The 27473-nt window shown below is 36.1% G+C and overlaps 2 protein-coding genes across 5 annotated transcripts in view; one reads left to right on the top strand and one right to left on the bottom strand.

Moving 5' to 3' along the window:
- LOC126366952 (synapsin) overlaps nucleotides 1-27473 on the top strand; it is an 87098-nt gene that overhangs the window by 25023 nt on the left and 34602 nt on the right. The window lies entirely within an intron of this gene.
- LOC126366897 (tissue inhibitor of metalloproteinase) overlaps nucleotides 1-27473 on the bottom strand; it is a 55058-nt gene that overhangs the window by 7920 nt on the left and 19665 nt on the right. For 2 of the 4 annotated variants that reach the window (XM_050010238.1, XM_050010239.1), the window contains exons 2-4: nucleotides 18843-18876; nucleotides 1045-1170; nucleotides 168-250 (exon numbers count right to left, since the gene is read on the bottom strand). In XM_050010238.1, the coding sequence (XP_049866195.1) occupies nucleotides 168-250; nucleotides 1045-1156 (195 nt within the window). In that variant the 5' untranslated portion in view covers nucleotides 1157-1170; nucleotides 18843-18876. Of the gene's footprint in view, nucleotides 1-167; nucleotides 251-1044; nucleotides 1171-13011; nucleotides 13211-18842; nucleotides 18877-27473 lie in introns of those variants that run through there. The other 2 variants (XM_050010240.1, XM_050010237.1) reach the window with 2 other exon arrangements.

The raw sequence follows: 27473 nt of genomic DNA, 5'->3' as shown, positions 1-27473 counted from the left end.
GAAAAGTAAAAAAAAAACAAATAAAAACAGATAAAGACCCATTGTACTCCATAGTCACACCAAAAGCCATTAATTTAATTTTATAATCGGATCTATCATTAAAAGATTACTCGCTCAGCCATCCGTCTGTTGCTTTGATCAAATAATCGGTGTCGAAAATAGCTTACCTTGAAAATATTTCGGATTTTCACTTTGTATGAGTCGTAGAATTCGTTCCCTCTGAACAGTTTTTGTACTCTGCCCACGATTACTGGAAATTAAAAATGGCTGTTTATAAATGTAGCACGTAGTACGGGGTATCTAATCCAATTTCCCTAAAAAGTTTATTGAATAATGATTTCTATTATTTTTTTTGACACCAGGGTTGATGGGGTTGGTAATACATCTCACAACCTACACGATAGAAGAAGAAGAAGATTAACTTTTGGACGAAAGCCTGTTTGTTTTATCACTTGTTCGATTGCCTATGCAAAAAATATCTGGCATAGCTAGATACGCTATTAGATTAGTCAGTTTAAGTAAGTACTTGTAAGTTAAACTATAGTAAGTGGTGAAACGGGCCTTTAATTTTTTTATACATTTAATCTTCCATGTGTTAGAGCTATTGAAACAAATTGACACTAAAAGTAACATAATATGATAAACAAGGATCTTTTGGCACGTGGCACTAGCGCCGCAATATAACATAACATCACGCCTGTATCCCCGAGGGGGTAGGCAGAGGTGTATAGTAAATAGTTTAATGTACAGGCACAAATCCTGGAAACTACCTGACATCAATTAACTATGATCCAAACATGAATACAGTAGTTTAGAGCCCGACCCGGGATTTGGACCTATGACACTACGATGTAGGCCACGTGTTCTCCGAACAGGTCTATCACGGTTACATTAACATCGCATCTCAATGACTTTTATAGTCACATACTATACATCAATACCGCATCCTAAGAAAATGTATTTTTTGGCAGTTAGGCTGACGGTGAATGTTACCGAGAAAGCCGATAAAAGTGTTCCATCGAAGATTTTAAAAAGTGAACTTACCAAAGTCACTGTTACAAAAGTGCGTCTGTGGGTGTTGTAGTTGACAGGAGCAGGCGTCCGCGGCGCGCCAGCTCGCCGCCACCAGCGTCAACACTAGCCACCGTGTCAACATGCTTCTCTATTCGTCTGTAACATATAAAATAATCTATTATTCACCTGGCAACTATACATCTCCTATATCCCTTACACTACGATTGGTGACACAGGTTATCGAACTTAATAAAAATGCAAGTTTAAAACCAAAAACCCGACTATGGAAAAATCGCGCTCTAAAAAGCAAGAAACAAGAAAATATTTCACCAGAAAATAGGATACCAATCAGGGATGGTCAGGCCGGTCGTCGACCTCATGACTTAAACAAAAAAAGAGTAGGTATAAGAGTACATTTTCACAATAATACCTTGACCTTTAAAACAAGGGTGTTAACTTAACATTGAGGATACCAACATTAGCACGGTTTACTACCCTATTTCGTGAACACCTACTATTAATAGTATCTATAATAATTTGACTTTAGATGAAAATGTTACAACTATTTGATGTAGATACTGTTCGTTTTTTTTTGCTCTGAAAATCCAGTGACACGGTAATAAAATGTACATTTCTAACTTTACTTAAATATTCATTCGGCCGGGAGTGCCAACAATGCTAATCGACCGTGGAATTAAATATAAAGGTATATTAGCGTATGCTGTAATAATTTATGTATAGCCGTAAACTTCTACGGAAAATGGATTTATTTTTTCCAAGTATCTTTTTCTCTACCTTTTTTCACCTAACCACAACTGTCTCTAAGACTATTACATGAAGGATCATATTAAGTCGTGAGAAGTAATAGCTTTTTTACGGCTAAGTAAGGATCGTGATCGTAATATTCTCGAGGACATTAACCGAGCTCCACCTTGTTTTGTTACGCTCAATGTCAACCTTTATCCCGAAGGAATCCTATTCACCTCTCGACCTTTATCCTCCAAAGAATGTTAACACGGGTAACAATATAAAAACGTTTTGACAACTTATGACATTATACGAGCGCATGTTATGACTAGTAACAAATTAACTATAATCTTTCATAATATATTGTGACCTTTGACGCAGAAAAATATTTACAAAACGATAATAAACAATTGTAGGATACATAAAACTTTACGAGAAACTTCGTAAAGAATTAATGTGGTCGTAATAAAGACGTTCGCGATCAAAGAAAACGATGTCTTTGCAGTTGAACACTCGAGGTCGTTAGACAATAATTATTGTGCACTATTTATTGAGGTGGGTTTATAAGAGAATGCCATTTAGGACGTGAATGACCGAGCTGGCAACAAGCATGCCATCAGGCCCGGAAATTAAACGATAAAGATCATTAATTTGACTGCACCTGGCGCTGCATAGAACGATATCACCGATTACACTTTGTGCACCAAAATAAAATGCCGCAAATGGATTTGGTTTTGCCGATCCGTTTTGAATTCCACAAAGCGAACAGCAGACTGCTTTCCTTTAATCATCGTATACCGAACAATAATACATTTAAAAGGAACCCAAACTTCTAATGAGGGTAATTGAAGCCCGTAATTCGATAATTGAGCCTAATTTCGTTGCGAAATGGAGTTTTTCTCATGTTTCATTATTATCTCAAACATTCGTCTGCGCTCGCCTGAGTAATGTCGGCTTACATAATTATATATTTAATGCTCATGTATCCCCGTTCCATGTATATATTTTATCCTGCCGTCAGTATTAATTTACTTTGTTGTATATTGACAACATTATTATCAAAATTGATATAAATGTCAAGCGTGCAGAAAGCACTTCGACTATACATGTTATGTTTCACATGTGAAGCTTTGTAATTTATTTTTTAAAGGAAATCAATTTGGAATTTAATGGAGACGGTATGCGGGTACTGGCTGTAATGAAGTTTGTTGTTAAACTCATCAATTTGTTACACAGACACGGCCGGCGTGGCGGGAACATGCTCCGTGTAATTTATTAGCTTAGGTTCTACTTCTGGGGAGCCGCTAGATGACGCCGGACTAAATAAGGCAAGCTTACCGCTACCTACCTCGATAACCCGCCCTCTACATTCGAACTCTATTTATACGGTAAATAACAAGACAACCTATAGACTGTAATCCTCCAAGGCATACAAAATAAAGTTCAACTCATAATTTCATTGCCCCGTGTTGGCATACAGTCTATTATTAAAGCCTAATACACAATGACACATTCTCAGTCGTCTATACCACTCTTTGTGAAGTGTTAAGTAAAAAAAGAGTTGTCAACAATCTTAAGCTGGTGAACGGATTACGCCTTTGTGTGTGTCAACATAAATCCGTTTTACTAGTATTATCTCACGTAACTCATTTAAAGCGACGGAGGGACAAACAAACCAACCCAATTTAGATAACTTTTTGTTGTGAATTTTATTCATTAATATTTTAATGGTTGAAACGGTACGTATTCGTACCCTTTCAAAGCATGTCACGTGTTAGCTATATAACGCAAGAATAAAACATAGTATTATTTAATCGTGAAACTTTATTACGAGAAAAACCAAATTTTATGTTGTATTGGATTGAACAATACGCGAGTATTTTTCGAATGCCCATTCATCGGATTGAGACACGTAACTGGTATTGCTATCGCAGCTTTCTAAATGCAGAGACTTGGAGTCTCTGCACAGGGATACTGAACAACAGTAAAATTTTATAGCTATTATACCTATTACATATCTTACTTTGCGCTGGCATGAAGCTATTTGCTACTACATTTATATTTGTAACATTTCCTTGTTCAACATCACAGACAACGTTAAACATCGAGAAACTTCGTTGAAAAAAATGACTCTTAACATTGTTAGAGACCGTCCTCAATGAAACGCGATAAAATTATCGCTCTTCTTATTAAAAGGTTGTTTAGAAACAGTTTTGTTATCAGATTTACGATCATATTCATTAAATGTGCGCCAACCTTAGTGGGGAAACAATAAGCTTGCCATTAGGGAGGGGGCGTGGGTGGTGCTAGTCATTGTATAATACTAAGTATGGAGCCTTAACACGGAACCGAGCTAGTATCTGAAATTATACGTATTAAGAACCAAGACGTGTACATGTAATTGTATCATTACACGTTTTGTTATACCCACTTAGTACTTATAAGTTTTGTCGAACGACTCCACGATTACATACCATAACACGAACGTAAAAAGTAGCAAGTATTATTTAAGGGATAATCCTCTGTTCTATAGAGCCGACCTACTGTGCATTTTTCAGCACGTAAGAGTTCGTTTATTAAAAATCAAGAAAATAATTTATCATGTTCATAATTTTAAATTAACTGCCGTTCGAAACGACAACTTCATTACTATGTTAAACGGGCAATTTAGTTTTAGAAATGATGCGGTTTTAACATTTTTAAATCTGAAGAGGTTGACAACAGATTTTGTTATTTATAGGTTACGTGATTAGTTTTATGGCTTCATAGTTATTTATTACGTCCGAAAAACATTTTTGAGCAGCAATGTTTCTTGGAGGTTTTATTATAGCGACACTTATAGTAATTTGTGACAAAAGCGTGTGAATACAACTCACGCGAAATAGCACGCAAAGCCACAAAAGGCGTCCGCCCCTCGACACGGCGGCATTCATTCGAGGACGTATTTTTAGGAACACGCGCCTTTTGTATCCTGCGCGAGAACGTATATCCGTTTGTTCCGATCTTATTATGTGTTTTAGTCCAAAATCACGGCCGGAAATTTTATGGGTGCATTCCCATCCCCGCGCCAATGGTTCCGAGCGCGACAACGCAGGCACGTATTCAGGCCCTTTGGCTAACTTGGAATTCTCATTGTCCGTTTAAAAAGGTTTCCTTTATGAGAATTCACCAATATTTCGCCGTAGGCATTCATTCAGTAACCTAACCTTTTTGACCCCTATCACGTCCTTGCTACGGTCCTGACGCAGCAACAATGCATCGTTCGTCAGGGTTCGTCGAGAAACCTGAGGTGACGTTTACATTGTGTTCACTCGTTTACGGCCCGGTTAGTACATGTGCATTTACTGCACCGCCACATTGATTTACTGCATAAAGGAAACAGCAGATTACTCGATAAAGATAGCGAAAAACATTGTATTACTGAGGAAGTGATGTTAGGTACCGCAAAATCTGCGTTGGGGGTGGACGCTTGTTGACTATCCGTCATGAAATGATTAATGTTTTGTGTTAGGCCGCGCAACTCATCTTCAAACATTGATGATGTCACTAGCGAGCTCTGTCAGTTTTTACCCAACTTTTTACGAGATGACAACACAAAAAAGGTAAATAAGAGGGACATTAATGGCCATGTTATTGGCAGGTAGCGTCGCAATAGTTACATTTTGTCGGAGTTAATTGGAACACGTCTCTAGACGGATACCAACTGGCACCTGGCAAGATTCTCTATGTATACAACTGTACATTTAGATATATACCTAACTGTATCATTATCATTCACGTATTCTTACGTAAACAGTTACAAAAGCGCAAAAGAATTCGCCAAAGCAAAAAAAAATGAGGTATTAAAGTTCTGTCTAACAATTCAATTAAAATATTTCTTATATTAAGAGGTATAAATTAAATATTCACACGACGATCGCCATACAGAACTTCAAAATTCTATTCATTTTATTCGCTCTCGTGAGTAACATGCGTTATATTGAGATAAACTATTATAGTATATATTATTTATTATTCTTTTTTTTGTTATGTTGGTATCATTATAATATGTTTATTGCACCAGCCCGTGCTCCAATGAATAATCTTCTTTTACCCTAAGGTTGCCTGGCAGAAATTGCTGTTTAGCAATAAGGCCGCCTATTGTGCTTTTTTTATTCGTATGTTTATGTCCTTTATATCAATAAAGTATTATTGATTGATTATTTCCAACGTCGGGTTTTATTCTAAAAGATTTTCAGCGAAAAATCTCTCAATTAACTTATCAGTAACGCTGAAACGTTGTAAAGTAACCTACATTTTATTTTGTTACAATCTCGAGTACACCTCTTATACAGTGGTATAATGAGCCACTCTGAAATTGCCACATAATATTGCTTAGGAACGAATTTCCTATACAATATTATGGGACAATTTCAGAACCTACATCCACTGAAGATAGGTAGATGATGGGCAACATTATAACAATACTAATAATATTACAGTGGAAACTGTCCATGTGGAACCAGACCTGTGAGAGTCACAAGTCTATCTACTCAGCCTGTATCTACCCACTGCTGGGTATAAGCCTTTCACGCCATCCTTTCCGGTCTAGTGCAAGTCTCATCCATTGCCTTCCGGCGTACCTCACAATGTCATTCGATCATCGCGCTGGTGGTCTGCCTAGATATTGCATACCATCCCTTGGCCACCATTCAGTAACATCCTTACTCCATGTCCTGCCTGTCTTCACTTAAGCCTAGCGATCGTATACCTATATCTTCGAAGTGCGTTGCCGAATTTCTACGTTTGGTATACGATCGATTAATGGAAATTCGACTCAATTAACTAAGGGTAGGAGATAAGTACTGTAGTCACTCATAATATATGTTGTATGTGATTTCCACATGTAGGTAAGCAGATATGCTCAGAGCCACTTTGTGTGGTTTTCGGTCAAGCCTGAATTGCGGTCAACCGAAGCTAAACAGTATTAAATAAGTTTCTTAGGTGTGGGGACTCGGTTTGTTCAGGATGTAGTTGATTTATTTATTTAGGACGAACAATGCAAGGCTATGTTATATACCTACCCACTAGACAGTAATTGCGTTTATAAGAAATAAACTATACTTACTGTCTTATATAAACATAGCCAGGATATATTCCTTCTACATATTAAAAGTAAATTCTAGGAATGTATATGTTACGAGTTATAAAGCACGATAATTGGTGCCTTAAAGCCATAAGAATGTTTACGGCATATTGAAAAAGTGGATTATAAAAAATAATAATTTACATTTTCCTCAGAGTAAACCTGCAATAAATGTTGTTCTTCATAATGCTTGTATGATGTGAAGAAGTTTGAATTGATTCATTATCGGGGTATAGCTAACGATGCTTTGACGTCGTCGCCGGCGGACCTTCCCATGTATCTATTGATACATCGTTCATCGCTCCTCGTGACATTTCCATAAAACTAGTAAACACATCAATCAGTCTCGATTTTCCAGGTCTATTGTGATTTAAATACCCACATAAAACGATTTTCAAATATCTACAAAACGGATCTTTTTATATTTTGATTATACATAATTATACTTACTTTTACTCCAATAGACACATTTTTTTTTCATTTCTGGAGTATATACGATCGAAAGATTCATACACATTATCTTATTTGATATTGCGTAAAAGACTTTTACGTAAGAATTAAATAAATAATGTGAGACTAATCTTTCAGCAAACATTGAAAAGGCTGGCAAAAATGTGGTATTATTTAGGTCCCAATTTGTCGACTTGTTAAAAACAAAACAAGATAGCTAGACGTAAAACAATGAAAAGTGGTATGCATAAATCACCCGAATTTAAACAAACGTGGAACTGTAAATGTTAGCACTACAGGATTTGAATTGGCCGGGAGGTTCATACATAATGTATCTCATATTCCGTACATACGTGATAGTTCAAACTGTCTCCTCTTTGATTATAGTGATCCTAATTAATTGTATTAATATCATTAGGTACTAGCTAATCCGGTTTTATTAGAAGATGATTAAGCCGCAAATTCTGGCACGCCATACGATTGAATAATATAAAATTCCATATATTCCACACCACGGTGAAGTAATGCATAAATTAGCGGATGTAATTCCGGAAAAAAATGTCGGTACTATGGGTAATATCTCACAGGTACAACAACTTTTAAATGAAAGTCAAGTTCGTTTTCCATCTGGGTTTCCACTGCCACCTGGCAGCAACCGACCAAGAATGATAATATGTTTCTATTAGCACTAATAACGACTGGACAATTACACGAGCAGAAAGTTGTCACTATTATCGCGACATATCTCCTCATAGACGTCCAACAACTTGTCTAACGAGTTCATCATAGGAAGATATCTTTATTGTGTCCTCTAAGAGATATTTTATATCTTAATCGTATTTGAAATGCATATGTAGGGACATATGCCCCTTTTTGCCCCTGCAAAAAGGTTATAACTCGTAATGGTCCTCGTCAATTCCTACAAAAAATGGCTTCCGGCTGTCCGTCTATTCATTAGTTGTGGACGTGCAAGAATGCCTGCTAGTTTTTACCCTTGTCTACTCTTGTAGTGCAATGTTGCTATGGACAGTGAGAATTTTTGCTCAGCCTCCAATTAATAAAGATGAATCGCCACGGGGGTCGTTTTTACTTTACAATGTTTTTAATACTTTTAGACTTCTTTATTGATTTCTAAGTCGTTTTATGTTTCTGTAAGCACTTTTAAGAATAATTACGTACCATTATGAACTTGAGTATGACAGTCCATATTAGTTTATTAAAGTCAGCACGCCCATTATTTCACATTTATAATATGAAAATAATATCCCGTCATATTTCTAGGAGCTCTAAAGCCATCCAATTAAAATGAAGAGAAGGTAAGAAAATTTCATTTGGCTCAAGAATGAAATTAATTTTATTTATACCGCAAGCATCAGTTGTTAAAATTAAATACATTTATTCATGATTCAATCTGTTTGATCACCAAAATTAATACTCTACGAATGGCAATATGTAAGTAGATTATGTATGACGTTAGCAAGAATTGTAGATAGGAAGCTGTGAGTAAAGTTCAAGAGGCAAATAAAATAAATGGTCTCAGAATGTAAGAATTTATATTTCAAGTGAGGTTTAAAACGATAACTGTGGAGTGTGCCTGTAAGTGTGTATGACGACAGGCGGCGGCAGCAGCCTGCGGAACATTATACATATTTATTTCCCCGGTTGATGGATGATAAATGCAAAAACGCATTGCGATGAAACGTTAACGAGTACAAAATGAAACGTTAAACCTTCGACTTTAAATATTTGCTGAGTAAGGCGGAAATAAATTTATTTTTGTTGCCATCACACCAGCTGTCTCGAAGATATTAATTTTAAAAGTATGAATAATTGCGATTTAAACGTTTTCACTTTTTGTTCATGTGTTATTTAACGAGAAATAATTTGACACGGATGAAATAAAAAAGGCTTTTTATTTAATTTATTCGAAATCGCGTTTTGTTTAAGATGAAATTTCGGGAATTCTCACTGTAAAGATCCTTCATGTTAAGTACTTTTATAGCTTGAAATCTATTAGTTCATGGTAAGCTCCACGCCCACACGAGGTCTAGAACCTGTATTTGTATTGACAGACTGCCTTGCTTTCATTACTGAGCCGAACAAACAAAAGTCCTGAGTGATGTAACTGATTTGTATTGTTTGCCTGAGATGAAAGCCAGAATCATTATTCCGTGTCACCTGAATGGACTTCGAACAATTTCAATGGGTAAGAGTATTTTGCGTCTTGTATTGACGTTAATATCGGGTTATGATGGCATGCAGACAATCGTAAATGCACTTTTTATTAGAATCTATATATTTTTTCTTTAGATGTTCTTGTATTATTTTTAATAATTGTAAAGTGTATCTAAGAGAGAGAAATATGTCTAGAAAAAGATTGATATCTAAAGCACAAGGCCTTAGGTAATTCTGATCAAAATGCATCAACTTCATCTAATTTAGAGATCGCGCAATCTGTGTATGATTGAGTAGCAGTAAAATATTCTGTGATATTTCCACTTTTACCTATACTTAGTATAGAAATCACTATAAATATATTATATTTTGCCATATATTTAAACGTTTATTTTAAATCATAGTTCAAAGAAAGTACGTTATTTACAATTCTCATAATAATGTCACAAACTTTCGTTTCAAGTAAACACTCCTAATACAGTACAGTACAATATTTTACGTATTTTTAAAAAACGTCTAGGGCCATGTACCGAGGGATTTTTTGCAGCTTTCTTTTCCGCAGCTATACAAGTTATGAGAAGCTGCAGTAGATTTAGGGGTTGAGACGTTCGTTATGTAAAAAAATGACGATTTATAGATATTTTTGAATGTGAAGTAACTACTTCAGTTTTAATTGTCATTTCTCATTACCTATCAAATCACATACACATCTCGCCTTGACAGTATAAACATCTAACATCTTATTTACCAATCCAGGTCATAATTGCATCGTAAGCGTGTATGGGTGTTCTCTATGATCATTCACGATACAACCGAATAGACACTTAATGTTTGATTTTTCGCATTGAATTCATTCTGTCAACTAACTGAGATAAGGGAAAGGTAATGAAAGCGTTCTGATTGGCTTACTCAAGATTCTACACACAGCGTAAGTTCACTGAAACGGGCGCGATTGGTCGAACGTTATCTAGCGACATCTTATATCTGATCTGTTTGTCAGATGTGGTCACAGAAACCGTTCATCTGCTATTAGGAATCTAGAGGTTATATCGTCGATGTTTATGATGTTTTCCAGTCGAGAGCCCGTTATTAGAACGTCTAATAAAACAGACAAATATTATTTAGCTGCGATTTACGTACTGAATTACGAGTCATGCTGTTAGCGTTTTTGACGGGTCGTAGATTTGATATTTTATACGAGCATTAAAACGTTTATAATCCTCACGATTATTGTACGATTAAGATTAGGAGCATTTCCCTTACTACCATCTAAGAATTATACCTAACAACTGCTATGTCCTATAAGTATGAAATGGAAGAAAACTTTGTTCAGCTCCATTAAAAAAGCCTATCTAGCCTCCAGCGGAAATTACTGACTGCTGCATTTCATGGAAAATTATTTTCAAAGTTAGTTTTGATTAAAATATTTTTCGCAGTAGACGGCTAATGAAGTTTTAATGTTTCTCATATATTTACTGTAATTGCTAACTACGGGTTTATTACTTTGCGGACTTTAGGTTATAATAATATCATAGCTCATTATAAATCGAAAGTAAAAAAATAGACCTACAAATATTTGAAAAAAAAAATAGAGAAATTAATGTCACACGTTCATAACAATCTCACTCAGGTGGGGAGATCCAATATCACCAGAAGAAAACCTACAGCCACACTTTGATTATAATATAATTAACCTGGTCCATTGGTTGAGCGCTGGGCTCACGATCCAGAAATCCCTGATTCGATACGGTGGGGACGTATCACAAAAATCACTCTGTGATCCATAAATATCGGCGGATCACCCGATTATACAAAAGTAAGATCCGGGTATTAAATTTAAAAGCCACGCTCATGTCGGTGTAGCATTCTCCATTCTTGTCTATCAGAGGAAATTCTTTCACTTCCTTATAAGTCACGACGTTCACCTTCTCTTTAAGCTCTTCTCCCAAAGCTCTCTAGGGGACTCTTACGACATACCGGGGATGGTAAGAATTCTCTTTTGTCTTTACCAGTTCAACAGAGAAGCAAGAAAAAAAAGACTTTTCTTTAAATATGTAGGTTCTTATACATATTCTTTATGAATAGTTCTTAAAGTTCTTTACGTGAGATTTAGCAGCGGAATGAGAAACGAAGGCACGTGCTGAGCAAATGAAGAGTTGGCGCCGCTTTGGGCCGTGTACCGTGCAAACATTCGTTAGTTATGTTATGTCACGAGTTTCAAGACACGGCATTATTTTTCTTTCTGGTTTAGCCTCTGCGAATGACGAGTAGAAACGCGATGTTTGTTGTTAGTTCCTTGTTTGTTTTTCGTATGTTGATGGGCATGTTCGCTAGTTAACAGATAATTTGTACTCATATTATTACGTAAGTACTCATGTAATACACACGTGATAAATACAGAAACACTGTACTTACTGCATATTACAAACCGGCAAAGGTCACTATATAAAGTATTTTATCTAAGCTAACAATTTCGAGCCGTTTAGATGCTATTGCAGTAGCCACCGATAGTCAGAATTCTAAATTGAAATAGTAAAATTGATGCGAAACGCATAACATCCCATTTTCCATTTTATTTCCTACATTTTTCGTGCTGGAATACTGGAATTAGGAGCGAATAAAAAACATAGAACACATTCAGCGTGTCTTCACGAGTATGTCGTATATTCCGACATCCGACAAAAAATATATTTTTTCTAACATGATGGACAATTGTTACGGGCGATGGGCTGATCCCTTATCACCATAAAGTCCATCATATCTACATTAGGACTTGGTATTAATAGTGGCTGCATATTGTTTTCGAGTGGCTCTGCTCACCCCATTACGGGCGTATGTGTATGTATATACATTCCCAAAAAACATTCACAGGTGATTGTTTTCTTAAAATAAAATTAAATAAGTCAATCATTTTTTTTTTACTGAGGTGTCCAATAATATTCAGAAGCCCAGAATCGTCTCAGTCCAAAGTGACGCCGCAACCATTTTCGGACATCATAATAATAAGTGACATCAAAATGCACTTTATTATTCTCATTACCATAATTTTTGATCTCATTGTGTTTTTATAAGCAATATATTTTCGGGAACGGGAGCTTACGTACGAAAAAGACACAAATGGAGACAAATGACTTCATAAACATTGGTTACCACTGTTCGTGTGTTTTTATAAAGTTGTAACATATGGATTTTATTCATAGCGAGATTTTATTCGATAACGAGTGGTATACCCTCTAATCAGAACAAAAGATTTCGTATGTAGATGTTAAGTGTTATTAATAATAATATAAGTTCAAATAAGTATACTAAAAACAATAAAGGTGAGGCAAAATCTTGAAACAGTAATTTTGTACCTCGATACAATTATAAAATAAGTATTAAGTTCAATAATTTTGCCTTGAATGAAGCATCTACGGACAGTATAAGCGTTATTAACTGTGAATAGCGCTGGGACAGTCGAAATGGGAATAACGAGGGAATTTGGTCTGCGTCCAACTCACGTTCGTCTGATGTGGGTCGGTCCGTAATCACCGTAGAGGCGCGTGCGCTACTGCAACTTGCATCGATGCACTGCACACCGCCACAACTTGAAACTTGAACTGAATACTAACTTTCTCTCAGCTAATATTCAAGTCCGTAAAGTTTTTGAAGAACACAACACTCGGCTTTACACTACTGAGTATTTTAATTTAACGGTAATAGCAATATTTGTCGAGAATTTATTAACGCTGTTTCAGTTCGTGCCGCTATAAATTCCCATCCTCTTATGAGGTTTTAAATAAAGGTCTTTATTTTATAAAGCACGCCGCATCGCCTAAAGTGGCTTTGTTAACCGCATACCACACCGCCAATTACCGCGAAACGAACAAACACAAACAACCTGTTGCCTTATGAAGGGATTTTGTTTTCCTGTGAGTCACGGCAGGTCTTCTATTCAACGAGACTTGCTTTTTCTACGAGGCGTCAGTGAACCGCTGACCCCGAGTCGACAGCGGATTACACCAGCGAACTTGACCGCCCACGTTCACAAACACTTTCATACACTCTAACGCCGCCACGGCAATCGCATGCGCGTCTTATAGCATGATAAGCACATTTACTGCGCGCTGGCATCTGTTTACAAGTCAATAGACTATCATAGCCACATGTTAATTTTAGAGCGGCATTGTCCTGGCCTGCGCTAAACGCACACCAATCAAAATCAATCACTGTCATTCTTTTCACAACGAGCTGATTCAAATTTAATGTTTAACTAACCAGCTTTCACAACTATTACGCGGCCGCACTCCGATAGCGGTTCCCCGACATCGATAAGGCGCTATCGGTGCTCGGATCGAACCATTACATCGATTTATGTGACGAGATCTGAGTCGCGACACGTTATAAATCTCATCGACAATTTCACTGGGAACAAACACAGTCGACAAGGTGACAACACAAATCGCTGTAAATCTCAAACGTTTTTCTTTTATCCGATTCGATTGTCTGTAAGCGATACTTGCGTCCAACCATCATCCAATTATAGCGATCACTGGCAGGTGTTGTTATTTTTTTCTAAAACCTCTGACCGTATGCGTGCTCTCAATCGACTCTGGAGTATTTTGTAAACATGTGCGTGCATGTTATTATTGTAAATTATACACGCACCAATTTATAAACTTTCCTCCTATGAAGGTATCAGGAGCAACAATAGGTACTCTGTAGGCATTGTTATTCAGACAAGGGAAAGGAAAATGGTTCAATCAAGAAGTTATTCATTCAAGTGCTCACATGGTGGTTTTAAATATATTGATGACCGAACTATGATTCATTTAAATCCTTGTTATTTCGCTGAAGATAGATTCAGCGGTATACCGCAATGTTTCAGGATAGATGCTTAGTTATATTTTTCACCTCTGTTTTTTAATTAAATATAATGAATCACAATATATTATTGTTTACCATGCGCCTATTCCTTTCAAAATTGTTCATTAGATAACTATTTATGGACATTTATACTTAGTCAAATTATTAGAGGAATAATTTACAGTTTTGAAAGATTCATGTGGCTATCCAACATTTTTTTCCAAGCAAATTGCATAAACAATTCATAAAGCAAATAATATCAGAATCCGATGGCGAGTGTACGCAAATTGTTCTATCTGCATATTTAGCGGCGAAAGCTGCGCGCGAGTTGCTCGCGCCCGCCGCGGCGCGCCGCGGTGCATCAAGGTTAACTTTCGCGACTGCCATTATACTGCAATTCCTATAGCAGTGTCAAGCTTAGCTGCGTTGTGCTTTTGTTAGATGTCTTCTGTTACAAGTTAACTATTATAGCTATTCATTAGTTGAATTACGATGCATGACGTGTGGCAAGAAGTGTTCATTAAGAAACTGCATATTAAAATTAGTAACTGTTTCCACTTGATTGTTATTTGTAACAGTACCTTTACCTAAGTTAATTTAATTTGTTTTTATAGCACTTACACGTGCTTAAGGAAATTCACAAAGAAAAAACATAAATAGAAAAATTCGGCGTCTGCTTAATGACGATACATAGATCAAAAGAATTTCACATGGACAGGATGAGGACCCAGTGGTGTAATGGTTAACACGCTCGGTTTGACAAGTATCTACCTAAACCTATATCTAAACCGTACTAACCAGTAAACAATAAAGTGCTAAATGTCATAATTACCTCGACTCAAAAGGACATGTGAGTAATCATTTAAAATGATGCACTTAAAATAAATATAGTATTTAAAGTCGTATGTATCATATCTTCACGTGTTTTAATCATTGATTACGTGAGACGCTAGAAGTAGGAGCAAAATGAGATCATTCTGACAACGTCGGAGGCTAATTTATACATAATATTCAAATCATTTTCATATTCGATCAGATATGTCCATATCTAAATAGCCATTTATTATTTTTTGTTATTGATAATTGAAATATCATTTATTATTAAATTTGTCACATAACATACCCATTATGTAAGATTATAATAATAAATAAAACTTTTTCATTGTGCGACTAAGTAAAAACAAATAGTTTAGTTAATTTTATTTGAATAATATGGTTTTTATCAATACAGTATTTATAAAATATCACCCCGATTCCTCAATGCAGCAGCGTGGTAGAGTAGGGTTACGATACTCCATACCCCCCTCCGGGTATATCAGGGGAGGCCTGTGCTCAGCAGCGGGGCTGTTTATGTTTATAAAGTAATTTAATAATACGTAAGTAAATAAAATACCTTAATTTATTTACATGTCCTCACATGTATAAGTATTTTGTACACACAATGACATGGTGAAACCAGAAAGTTTTTTTTATGTGACTTATTGTAGATTTGCCGCACATGGGAGCGCTGAAGGTTCACCCGGTACAAAATTTAAGACAACGGGCCTGAGGGTGCCCAGTTGGGCGGCTCAGGGATTCGTCTGAGAAGATAATATTTAAAAGAATTAATCGACCCTAGTGGGTCGAAAGTGATAAACGCTGATTGAAGGAAATCGTCGACCACGCCAGCGGGGTCGGTATCAGAAATCAGAAAGTTAAAAATGTTAATTTCGTTACTGCGAGCTATCAAACTAGCCATATTTAAAAATGTAGCATTTTTGTCCTTTTTAGAAATTCCCGTGGGATACTTAACCCGAGTCTTCGTCCCGAAGAAGCCGCAAGCAAAAATCTATAATCTAATTTGAATATAAATGCCATACACCGTGCAAACACGATGTACGAGGTATTTTCAATAAATAAAAGTACCTACCAAGCTATCGTAAAGTTATGAATAAGGAATGAGTAGCTTAGGGTCTGTCGTGTGGTCCTCTCATTACCATGGGACCTCCCTGAGGCCTATCGACATGCAAATTCAACATTATGCTGATATTCGCCGAATCCAAAACGATCAACACTACTATACATTCCGTCTGTTCTCAAATGCCAATGTCTCGTCGAGGATATAAAATAAAAAGGGTCTGCTAAAATGTATTTTTCATTAAATCCGTAGGAATCCATCAAGATTTTTTTGGATAGTTTTACAAAAGGACAAAGTAAAATACTTTTTATCACAATGCAAAACGTACTTTGCATTTCGAGTATTTGAACTTACGTGAATATCGGTATAACATAAGCTCACGACTATATCCTTGGGGTAATCAGAGGTATATATCCATCGCAATATGAACTAAGTAAGTTTGTGTTAGACCTATACGTAGCAGGTGGTGAAACACTAAGAACGAAATCTGTATTTTATTGAAAACTCACGGACTTTGCATAATATTACGTAAATATATTACAGTTTCGGCAGTAGTGTAATAATTTAATGGAATTTCATATCGGAGCGATAAGAGTAATAAAGCTGCGTCATCCCTACTGAATGGGCTATGAATCATTGAGGTATTTTTAGTAACCCAGGCATTCCGGCTATTTACTACGAACCGCGAGTCTCACACACGCCCGTATTTATAATTATACAACTAATTTGTAATTATACGAGTGACACTATGCTTGAGTCATGTTGTAAGTACTTTTTATTTAATATTTTTCCGTCAGTTTTTATAATTTGATTAATGTATCTGTCTTGTTTCTGAATGTTCTTGGCAGTGATACTGGATATTTTGTTTTGTACCTGTCAGAAAAACTGATGTTCGGTAATTACTCGATTCAAATGCAATGTAGTATAATAGCTTGGATATAATTTACTTACAGCACAATAAAGACAAACCTACGTATATTTTGCACGAAGTTTTTGTTGTCCCTTGTTCCGAAGACACATATTTCTTTCAGAATCAGCGTTAGATTTATATTTAACCCCTAGAAACCCACATCAATTCGGATTATTTCGGATAAATAAGGTCGTCTTGTTATTTTAGAACAACCTATTTGATAACAATGTACCAAGTTGTAATTTATATTTTCGGTGATCTTATCAAGGCCTTAAAGTTACAAAATTTAGAAGGAAAACATGGATTACAAGTCGTGTTAGCAAGTTGTCCTCTTTGTAATAAGGCGGAGGTACACGTGTCATTATTTTTAGAAAAGGTCGCGTTTAAAGACGGCCTCGGGGTTTAGTCCCCTAATAGCTTGTTTATAAAGCCACGTCTACGTGAGCCTGAATGATGTAGGAAAAATATTAAGTATTATGTTCGTATAATTCATACTTAATTTAAGGACAACTCTATTTCCCCAAGTGTAAATTCATACATTTATTAAACAATGTAAATAATTAGAAGGGACCCGAGGATGAAAATATATTATGGCCATTATTTTTGTCCATTCATAATGAGGGACTTTCCAGGCTTTCCTCAAAACAATATAGATGGCGCTATAAAAATTTTCCTTCGTTTAACCTTCTAATTTCATGGATAACAGACATATGCATCCTTTATCTTTGTTTATGGGTATAAATGATGACCCTTTTTATTACACCCAGGCACACTAACATCTTCCACCCATATTATTCTGATCAAAATAAAGAGAAGCAATTTAAATAGCAATATAATGTGATCCATATATCAAGCTACAATTATTTTTATATGTATAATGCTTCTGATTACATTTTATTTTTGATTATGTACCGGAGTTTTGAGAAAATAGCTAACTATCACGTTTAATCTCGACAGCGCAAATAAGTATATTATTTTTGAGGAACTTAGCCTGGAAACTCCCTCTTTGTGTTCAGGCGCCTTTTGCCTAGCTGTTTATTTCATAAAACTTTACTATCTAATTGCTAGGCAGTTTGCGCGAATTATATCCACCATGCCCCGAATAAGGGATATGAAAAATTAGCTGCAAAGGCAAATAATGAGTATGTAGTGGCATCGCAGCGTGTTCTGTTTCATGTGCCATAATTTATTGTCAGGCGGGCGTTATATTACCATAAGGCAATAAACAAAGAAAATATTTTTATTTACGTCGCATCGTCTGGGACCAGTGGCTCACCCTGAAACACTGGGAAATAAGAATAAAGTTATTATCGTGACTGTTAAAGGACCTATCTGTAGGAGGTATCGCCCGCTTTTTGTATGTATTATTCATGGGGTTCTGGTCTCACTTGTTCCTACATTGTCTACAGGTCTGCAATTATGAAATTTATGCGTAGCTTTAGGCAGATCACCGGAGTAATGTGTGAGTCACCGGGGACCGAGCCTGCGAATTGCCAAGGCTGTCCACTACTGACTGATGCTGATTTATCGGACCACTATCACCATGATCGATGACTCCGTCTGTCTGATTGCATAGACAGATGTAAAAAATAATTACACAAATTATCGCGGCGCCAGCGCTCGTTCGATTTGTTGTGCCTTTTATAAACAACTTTTAAATGTACATGTTTAATATTTACCATTAATGAAGAATCGGGATTTTAATGCGGGTACCTGTAACAAAATAATTAATTATATAAAGATAAAAGAGCACTGTAAACGCGCCGAGGCACTTACGTATAAGTAAACAAAGTGGCTAAATTACTTCAGCTTTAAGGTTTTATAGGCGTTAACGAATTTTAGAAAGCTATTCACTCCGGGGTTTAAAATGAAACTCCCTCATCGGCCTGAATCATCCCTCAAAGTTTTGGTTACGATGTCACTAACACCCTGTATTTCTAACTATGAACAATAGCGAAATTTAATTTAACTGTGTAAAGGTAAAATAGTAACTAAGGTAAGTATGCTTTTTTATCTGTAAACCTCGGAAATTGTTATTGTTAGAAAATTCTTGTGTATTTTTTTTTATATTTAGTAACAGTAAAGAGTTAAATAAAGTTGTAGGGACTGCATTATTATCTTTGTACAACTATTATGCATTTACTTATTATTTTATTACCCAGAGTCATTAGGCAAGTAGGTTATTAAATAGACGAACAAAAATAATCTTTCATATTACCAACATATTGAGTTCTACCTTATGTGAAGCGTCACATATATCATCTTTAAATTAAGATTAATGTTTGTCCAAAGTTCATAATTGCGAGTTGAATTTTGCGACCATTTGTTATCGTGTCGAGGATCAATCTTGTCTTAATTGAATTATGTCCATAACTGCAATTAAACGCATCCATCAATATATGGCGTGTTGCAACTGGTGAGGGTATGACGTGTGTTATGATGCAGGCCAGTGGCAACAGCTAGTGAACACCATTTACTAAGTATTGACTTCATTATCGTCTTCAACCATTATACATATTCACTTTGAAAAAGGAGCACTCCTAAAACAAAAGATCGGAGTTACAAGACACACAACCTAGCCAAAAAAGCTACCTGCCACCTACAACAACAGCATAACATCACGCTTGTATCCCTGAAGATGTAGGCAGAGTGTATAGTACATACACCCACTCCTCGCCAGCTATGTTTCAAACCGGAATTTGATTTTCAAAATGACATTGAGTCTTATGACTCTAATATTAAAAAAATATTTTTTGTAAATGATTATTCTTAAATTATTTTTGTTTTATAGCACTTAAACGTGCTGCGCGTGTTAGAGCTGCGGATTCAAGTCGCTGCGTATATTTTTCGATTTTATTTTCTCTTTGTCAAGTTTATTTTTATATTTCCTAATATATGGGTCAATTTCTTTTTACCACAGAACCCTACCACCGTCTACCTGACTATGATCCTGTCTTGTAGCATACGGTGATGTCTTGGTAGAGAAGTTATCAATTTTATATATAGATAAGGCCGCTTCTGCACTTAGCTGTAGTTGTGTTCTTTTTGATATGTATGAACCCCTTACAAGAAGGACGTTGCGGTAAAGTTGTTCGTAAGATAAGCCGCGAACTTTAGATATCGAGAGATCTTCGACAGTTGTGTACAAGGATTGGTTATCTGTTTCAGCTTAATGGATTGGGTAGAATTATGTGAAATAAATAAAGGTTTATCTGTCTGGAAAAGAGTATTTAAAGAGCTTAAGAAGGATCTCATGTCACCATATCTGTACATATATGTAATGTATACATATCTACTATAACCACAAGTAGGTACTTATAGTTTTTTGTAGTACTTACAGTGAACTTTTTGAAATTAATCGTGTCAAACTAGTAATATTTCCCATTATTTGGGTACTGGAATTAAAAAAGAAGCTGAACTTTTTATTTTCTATGCTGGCAATGCAGTTGTACAAAAGTGTTTTTTACAAGTTTCCTAAGAACAAAAGTAAAAGTAACTGAACAATAGCGTCCCATATACGTGCATACCGCAATCGTATACAAAACACTCGTAAACTTTTTGACTGGGCGATCGTCTCCGGCCATAAATCAAGCGTTTACAAACGGCCACTGGCTCGCCAATAAAACAATATTAGCTGTTGTGTTGTATTCGCTTACGTAATATTTAGCACACAGTTTCATATATACCTATATGCTACTATAAAAGCCGTAGCCGGGTAACAAAAATAACTGACATGTTGCTGCGATCAAAGCTGACAATCGTTAGTTCCATTAGTTGATATAGAGAACACAACTAGTGCATATCAAAACACACCTAGTGCTCAACACATCACAACTAGTGCACAACACAACACAACTAGTGCATATCACAACACACCTAGTGCTCAACACATCACACCTAGTGCACAACACAACACAACTAGTGCATATCACAACACACCTAGTGCTCAACACATCACAACTAGTGCACAACACAATAAAACTAGTTTACTAGTAATTTCGACAACTAGTGCAACTTTTGTAGCATGCTGACAAATGTCAGGGAGTCAGCTACGGGGACTGTATAGAAGTTGCTTACAGAGCACTCACACTACAATCACAGATCTGAACTGAAAGTTGAAAACACGGCTGTTCGGATTCTAGCCCGGATATTATCAATCACTCGCCTTTTACACAGCGATGTCAGATTATTCACCTGGAAATAGGCCAGCTGCAGTCAAATGTTTACACACCTGCTGCCTACTACGTGAATGTAATTGTGAAAAAAATAATATATAGGCATAAATATGTAGGGTGCCCGCAGAATCTGCAGCAAATTGAGCTATTTGTGTTTGAAAAATAGGAATTAATGAAATATACATTTAAACAGGGCACAAATCGCCTATATACGAGGTGATTTTTTGTTATCGTAGATACTCTAGTAGACGTTGGGTTGGGTTCGAAACATGCACCTTATCGTTTTATCCTAGCTAGATGCATGAAAAGGTTCGTCTGAGTAACTTTATATTACATCCGTTCGGTGTTGAGAACTTCTTAATTAACTGGAGAGGCCAATTGTAACTACCGAGACTGGAGTTCTAACGCGCTTTTCACTTTCTACTTAAACGTTTAAAAGTTCTGTGAAACGGGAAACATATGAGCTTCAAATTTCTCAAAGTTATAAAAGTTAGTTAGTTATTAGTTAATTGGTGTAAAAATAAACATGTATTACGTTATTCCAAAAAGTAGTCGTAATAGATGGAAAGTTAGAATTTCAGGCGTTAACTGCTTCAGTTTTATAAAAGAAAGACGGTAAAAATTTTTGAATTATCCAAATCGAATTATTGTCAGTTTCGTAATTTACCTTCTGAGGATATACAGCGTGTTCGTTAACGAGATTCTCACAAGAAGCAGGTGTCGAACGACGTGGACAAATTATCGCCCGCTAACAAATTGAATTAGTGGCGATGAGGTGAGGTGCCGTTAGCTTTGAACGCGGATCAACGATGCAACGCCCCTCTCCTAGATACAGCCAAGTAGCGCTACCACACACACAAACATAACACATCATACATTCTACAAATGTAAGGTTGATAATGAAGGACATCCAGGTCACGTTCCCCAAAAAAAAAATACAGATGGCGCTGTACCATAAAAAAAAAGTTTAATTAGGTAAAACCTACGACACACATATACATTTACAACATTAAAATATACACACATTAATATTTAGTTCGAAAACATAAAGGTATATGGTATGGGTATAGGTATACCATATTTCGTCATCATCATCAGCCGTACGACGGCCACTGCTGGGCATAGGCCTCCCCCAAGGATCTCCACGACGATCGGATCGGATCCATCTTTCGTTTAACCTTCTAATTTCATGGATAACAGATATATGCATCTTTTATCTTAGTTTTTGTGTATAAATGGTGACCCTTGTTATTGCACCCAGACACAACACATCTTCCACCGATTATTATTCTGATCAAAATAAAGAGAAACAATATAGATAGCAACATATCTATACATATATATCATCTATACATATCTGATCAAAATATCAAGCAACACTTATTTTTATATATTATGCCTCTGCCATTACATTATATTTTTGAATAATTACGTACCCGAGAAATGATTAAATAGATAAATAATACTTAAAAGTATACAGCGCCATCTTATTTTTTTCTGGGGAATGTGGCCCGAAAAGTTTCTCATTGTGCAATAAGTAATTAAACTTTTTATTACAAGCGTGGTATTAAGTTTCAATTTAAAACACTTTATTGCACATAAACCCAACATAAAGGACAATTACAAAATTACAGCAGAAGTACAACCGGCGACGTTATTGCTAAATAGCAAGTTTAAACTAGCTTTCTGTTTTTCATTCAATTTACGCTTACTTTCAGCTTCTTAAGACATGCGCTGATGGACTGCTATATTTGGTAAAATTACACACTAATATGTGAATCTGTGTAAAAATCAATTTTACCTATAGCACATGAACTAAATATTAAAGCTAAACAGAAAAGAACGCTAAATAAAGCAGGTACGTAGCTTTGGGTTTCTAGTTCAGAATAGAGAATAGTTCAGAATAGAGAATAGCTAAGAATAATTTAGATAGCAAAGTGGCTCTAACAACAGGCACACAGAGTACAATAAAGCCACTAATTACCCTATTTGTTCATCCAGTTTGTAAGTTGGGTGCCGTTTAAATTATCCCTCTGTAGTGAAATGGGAATAAGCTAAACGAATCGAGATATTTACACCATTTTGAAGGGATTTTCGATGATTAAAGGGGTTAGTTAAGAGTGGGTTTGCTTTTAGGGTGTGTGAATTAACTTTAACGTTAGATAATATTCAACACTTGTTGAGCTATTTTACGGCCAAATGTTTACCCGAGTGAAATTCGATATGTTAAATTATTATTTTTTTAATCTATACTTATAATAAATCTGTAGAGAGGTCAATTCTGTACATTAAATATTTTTTCAAAATAACTATCAGGGGGTGATAAGTGATCGATACTGATGCCAAAAATGCAATCAGTAAAATTTTTGTCTGTCTGTCTGTCTGTCTGTCTGTCTGTCTGTCTGTCTGTCTGTCTGTCTGTATGTTCCTTATAGAAACAAAAACTACTGGACGGATTTTAATGAAACTTGGTACAATTATTCTTCACACTCCTGGACAGGTTATAGTATACTTTTCATCACGCTACAATCAATAGGAGCAGAGTAGTGAAGGGAAATCCTTTTGTATGAAAAATCTAAACCACTCAAGTTAGACGTTTGAAATTTGGCATGCAGGTACCTTAGATACTGTAGAGGTGCACTAAGAAAGGAATTTCCGAAATTCCTACGGGAACGGGAATTAGCGGGAAAATCCTTTTGTATGAAAAATCTAAACCACTCAAGTTAGACGTTTGAAATTTGGCATGCAGGTATCTTAGATACCGTAGAGGTGCACTAAGAAAGGAATTCCCGAAATTCCCACGGGAACGGGAATTAGCGGGAAAATCCTTTTGTATGAAAAATCTAAACCATTCAAGTTAGATGTTTGAAATTTGTCATGCAGGTACCTTAGATACCGTAGAGGTGTACTAAGAAAGGAATTCCCGAAATTCCCACGGGAACGGGAATTAGCGGGAAAATCCTTTTGTATGAAAAATCTAAACCACTCAAGTTAGACGTTTGAAATTTGGCATGCAGGTACCATAGGTACCGTAGAGGTGCACTAAGAAAGGAATTCCCAAAATTCTCACGGGAACGGGAATTAGCGGGAAAATCCTTTTGTATGAAAAATCTAAACCACTCAAGTTAGACATTTGAAATTTGGCATGCAGATACCTTAGGTACCGTAGAGGTGCACTAAGAAAGGAATTCCCGAAATTCCCACGAGAACGGGAATTAGCGGGAAAATCCTTTTGTATGAAAAATCTAAACCACTCAAGTTAGACGTTTGAAATTTGTCATGCAGGTACCTTATGTACCGTGGAGGTGCACTAAGAAAGGAATTCCCAAAATTCCCACGGGAACGGGAATTAACGGGAAAATCCTTTTGTATGAAAAATCTAAACCATTCAAGTTAGATGTTTGAAATTTGGCACGCAGGCACCTTAGATACCGTAGAGGTGCACTAAGAAAGGAATTCCCGAAATTCCCACGGGAACGGGAATTAGCGGGAAAATCCTTTTGTATGAAAAATCTAAACCACTCAAGTTAGACGTTTGAAATTTGGCATGCAGGTACTTTAGTAAACTTAAAGCTTAGTTGCAACAGGATATTACAAAATTCCCACGGGAACGGTAGTTAGCGGGAAAAAACATATGTATGAAAAAATCAAATCTAAATAAAAGGAGAAACTGACTGACTCAGTGACTGACATATCAACGCATAGCCTGAACGGCTAAACGTAGGCATTTGAAATTTGTAAGGGACATAGCTTAGGTACCGTAGAGGTGCACTAAGAAAGGAATTCCCGGAATTCCCACGGGAACGGAAATTAGCGGGAAAATCCTTTTGTATGAAAAATCTAAACCGCTTAAGTTAGACGCTTGAAATTTGGCATGCAGGTACCTTAGTTAACTTAAAGCTTAGTTGCAACAGGATATTGCAAAATTCCCACGGAAACGGGAGTTAGCGGGAAAAAACATTTGTATGAAAAAATCGAAACCGCGTAAGATAGATGTTTTCAATTCAATTCAATTAAATTATTTATTGCATTCAATGTAGTACAATGGGGTGTTACATAGGCATAGGAACTAAAACATGGACCCTGTGGGGCACAGCAACGTTGAAGGGAAGAGAGGAAGTGTGTATTAAAATTAAAACTCAATGAACAATCAATTAAAAAAAAATCAATTCAATCAATTGATTCAATCTAGCATGCATGCATACCTTAGTAAATATAAAGTTTATTTTTGGCTGTATTTTGAAAAATGGGAGTTATTGGGAAAAAAATTGTATGAAAAAATCTAAACTGCATAAGTTAGATGCTTGAAATTTGATATGCACTCCCACACACACAAAGATCTCTCTCTTATATAACACGCCACGCGGACGAAGTCGCGGGCAAAAGCTAGTACACAATACAATGCATGATTGATGATAAAACCCTTATAATTTACAAAAAAATGGTAAATAAACAAAATAATAAAGAATATCCCTTAAAGTATTTTTTAACCTGTAATTATGTGATTACAGAGCAGTAAATTACACGTAGGTACATAATCATTCCTAGAAATTGACGGTGAACCGTATATTGTGTTTATGTTTGTTTTAATCGAGCACTGCTAATGTTGTGTGCTAAGGTTAATTAAATTTTGAAATTATTATAGTACCTACTTAGAAACCAATTGAGCGTTGCATGTGGCGTTTTCGTCGTAAATTGGCGAGCTGGTATTTTTAATGAACCAAACCACATGAAGTGTTGAGCACTTTATTGTCTCTCACTGATTGAAACTCCTATTATTATTATTTGTTTTACAAAACACTTTTTTTGTATTTATTAAATTAATTATTTAACACAGGAAAATATTAATTGTCCGTACATTTTAGATGCCAAGAAGGAAGTCCTCTTATTCACATAAAGTAACCTAATTTATTTTATTGTAGAATAGAAACATCCGACTATTGTTGTATAATATGTTACTAGAGAACACAACATAATAATGTACTCAATAAGGTTGTATTAATGAAACTCAAAAAAGAGATCATATTACGATTTCTACAGATATTTTTGATTTCTACAGTTCAATTGGCTACTTGCAGTGATAAGTACAAACAGATATTTGTATGCAAATTGATATTGACACTTTATGAGAGACGTTTGGTGACAGATTATGAAGTTTTATTAACTCTGACACAAATTGACGTCACATCGTGTGCATACGCAAATCCATCTCAAAATGTCACGTTTTACGTTTTGTATTTGTTTTCAACGAACCGGCGCGGCTTATTTCGCCGTGACCTAAAATCTTAGGTAAAGTCATATTATACAATAAATAGACGATTCTTCCATTTGAATTTAAGGAAAGACTACACAAATTCTAAAATTAATGCCAATAACTTCTAAATGTGCAACATAAACAGAATTTTACGATCGCGAACGTCTTTAAAACTGAGCTTAGGTTATGAAAGAATGCTCAAAACAATCCGAAACGCGTTCTCGCTTAAAACCAGGTGGGCATTCAAATAAAAACAGCTTTCGACCTTCGCGATTTATTTATGTTTGCGGCGTTGTGAAGAAAAGTGAATGCGTCTGGCAGGGAGTGACGCGACCTCACCTGTTCTGAAAAAGCCAATTCTCAGACGTATTGCCCTTTGTTCCCGGCCCGCCCGCGCCGCGCTGCCTCCACTCTCGCGCCACCTTTTACATAACCAGACCTAATGAGACGTTTGCAAGCTTGGTGGCGCTTTACATCCATTTTAAACACTCTAAATTTATTAGTATATTTATTACATACATAAATCACCACGTTTCATCATTACAAATGCAGACGCGAGCCAATACGTTTAGCAACCAAAATAACACACAGTTACGGCGCGTGGTTCTGTCGAGTTTTCCAACCGCTTTTCCGTTTGTTTCATATGTATTAGCATAGTTTCTCCAATTCGCGACACATCTGCACACAAGTTGCGCCATGGTTGTTGCGTACTAAACAAACGACGAGCGGCTTTCGACTCGGGTGCAGTTAGAGCCCTTCATATGTAGATGGCGAGGCCTGGGCCACATGCCCTACTACTCTTAACGACACACTTCACTTTCCACACCTTCTAAACAACTAACACATTGTTCACACTAGACGAGTAAGTTGTTACCGTTGTT

Source organism: Pectinophora gossypiella, chromosome 5, assembly GCF_024362695.1.
Source record: "Pectinophora gossypiella chromosome 5, ilPecGoss1.1, whole genome shotgun sequence".
NCBI lineage: Eukaryota > Metazoa > Arthropoda > Insecta > Lepidoptera > Gelechiidae > Pectinophora > Pectinophora gossypiella.
This window is presented reverse-complemented; position numbering and strand designations above follow the sequence as displayed.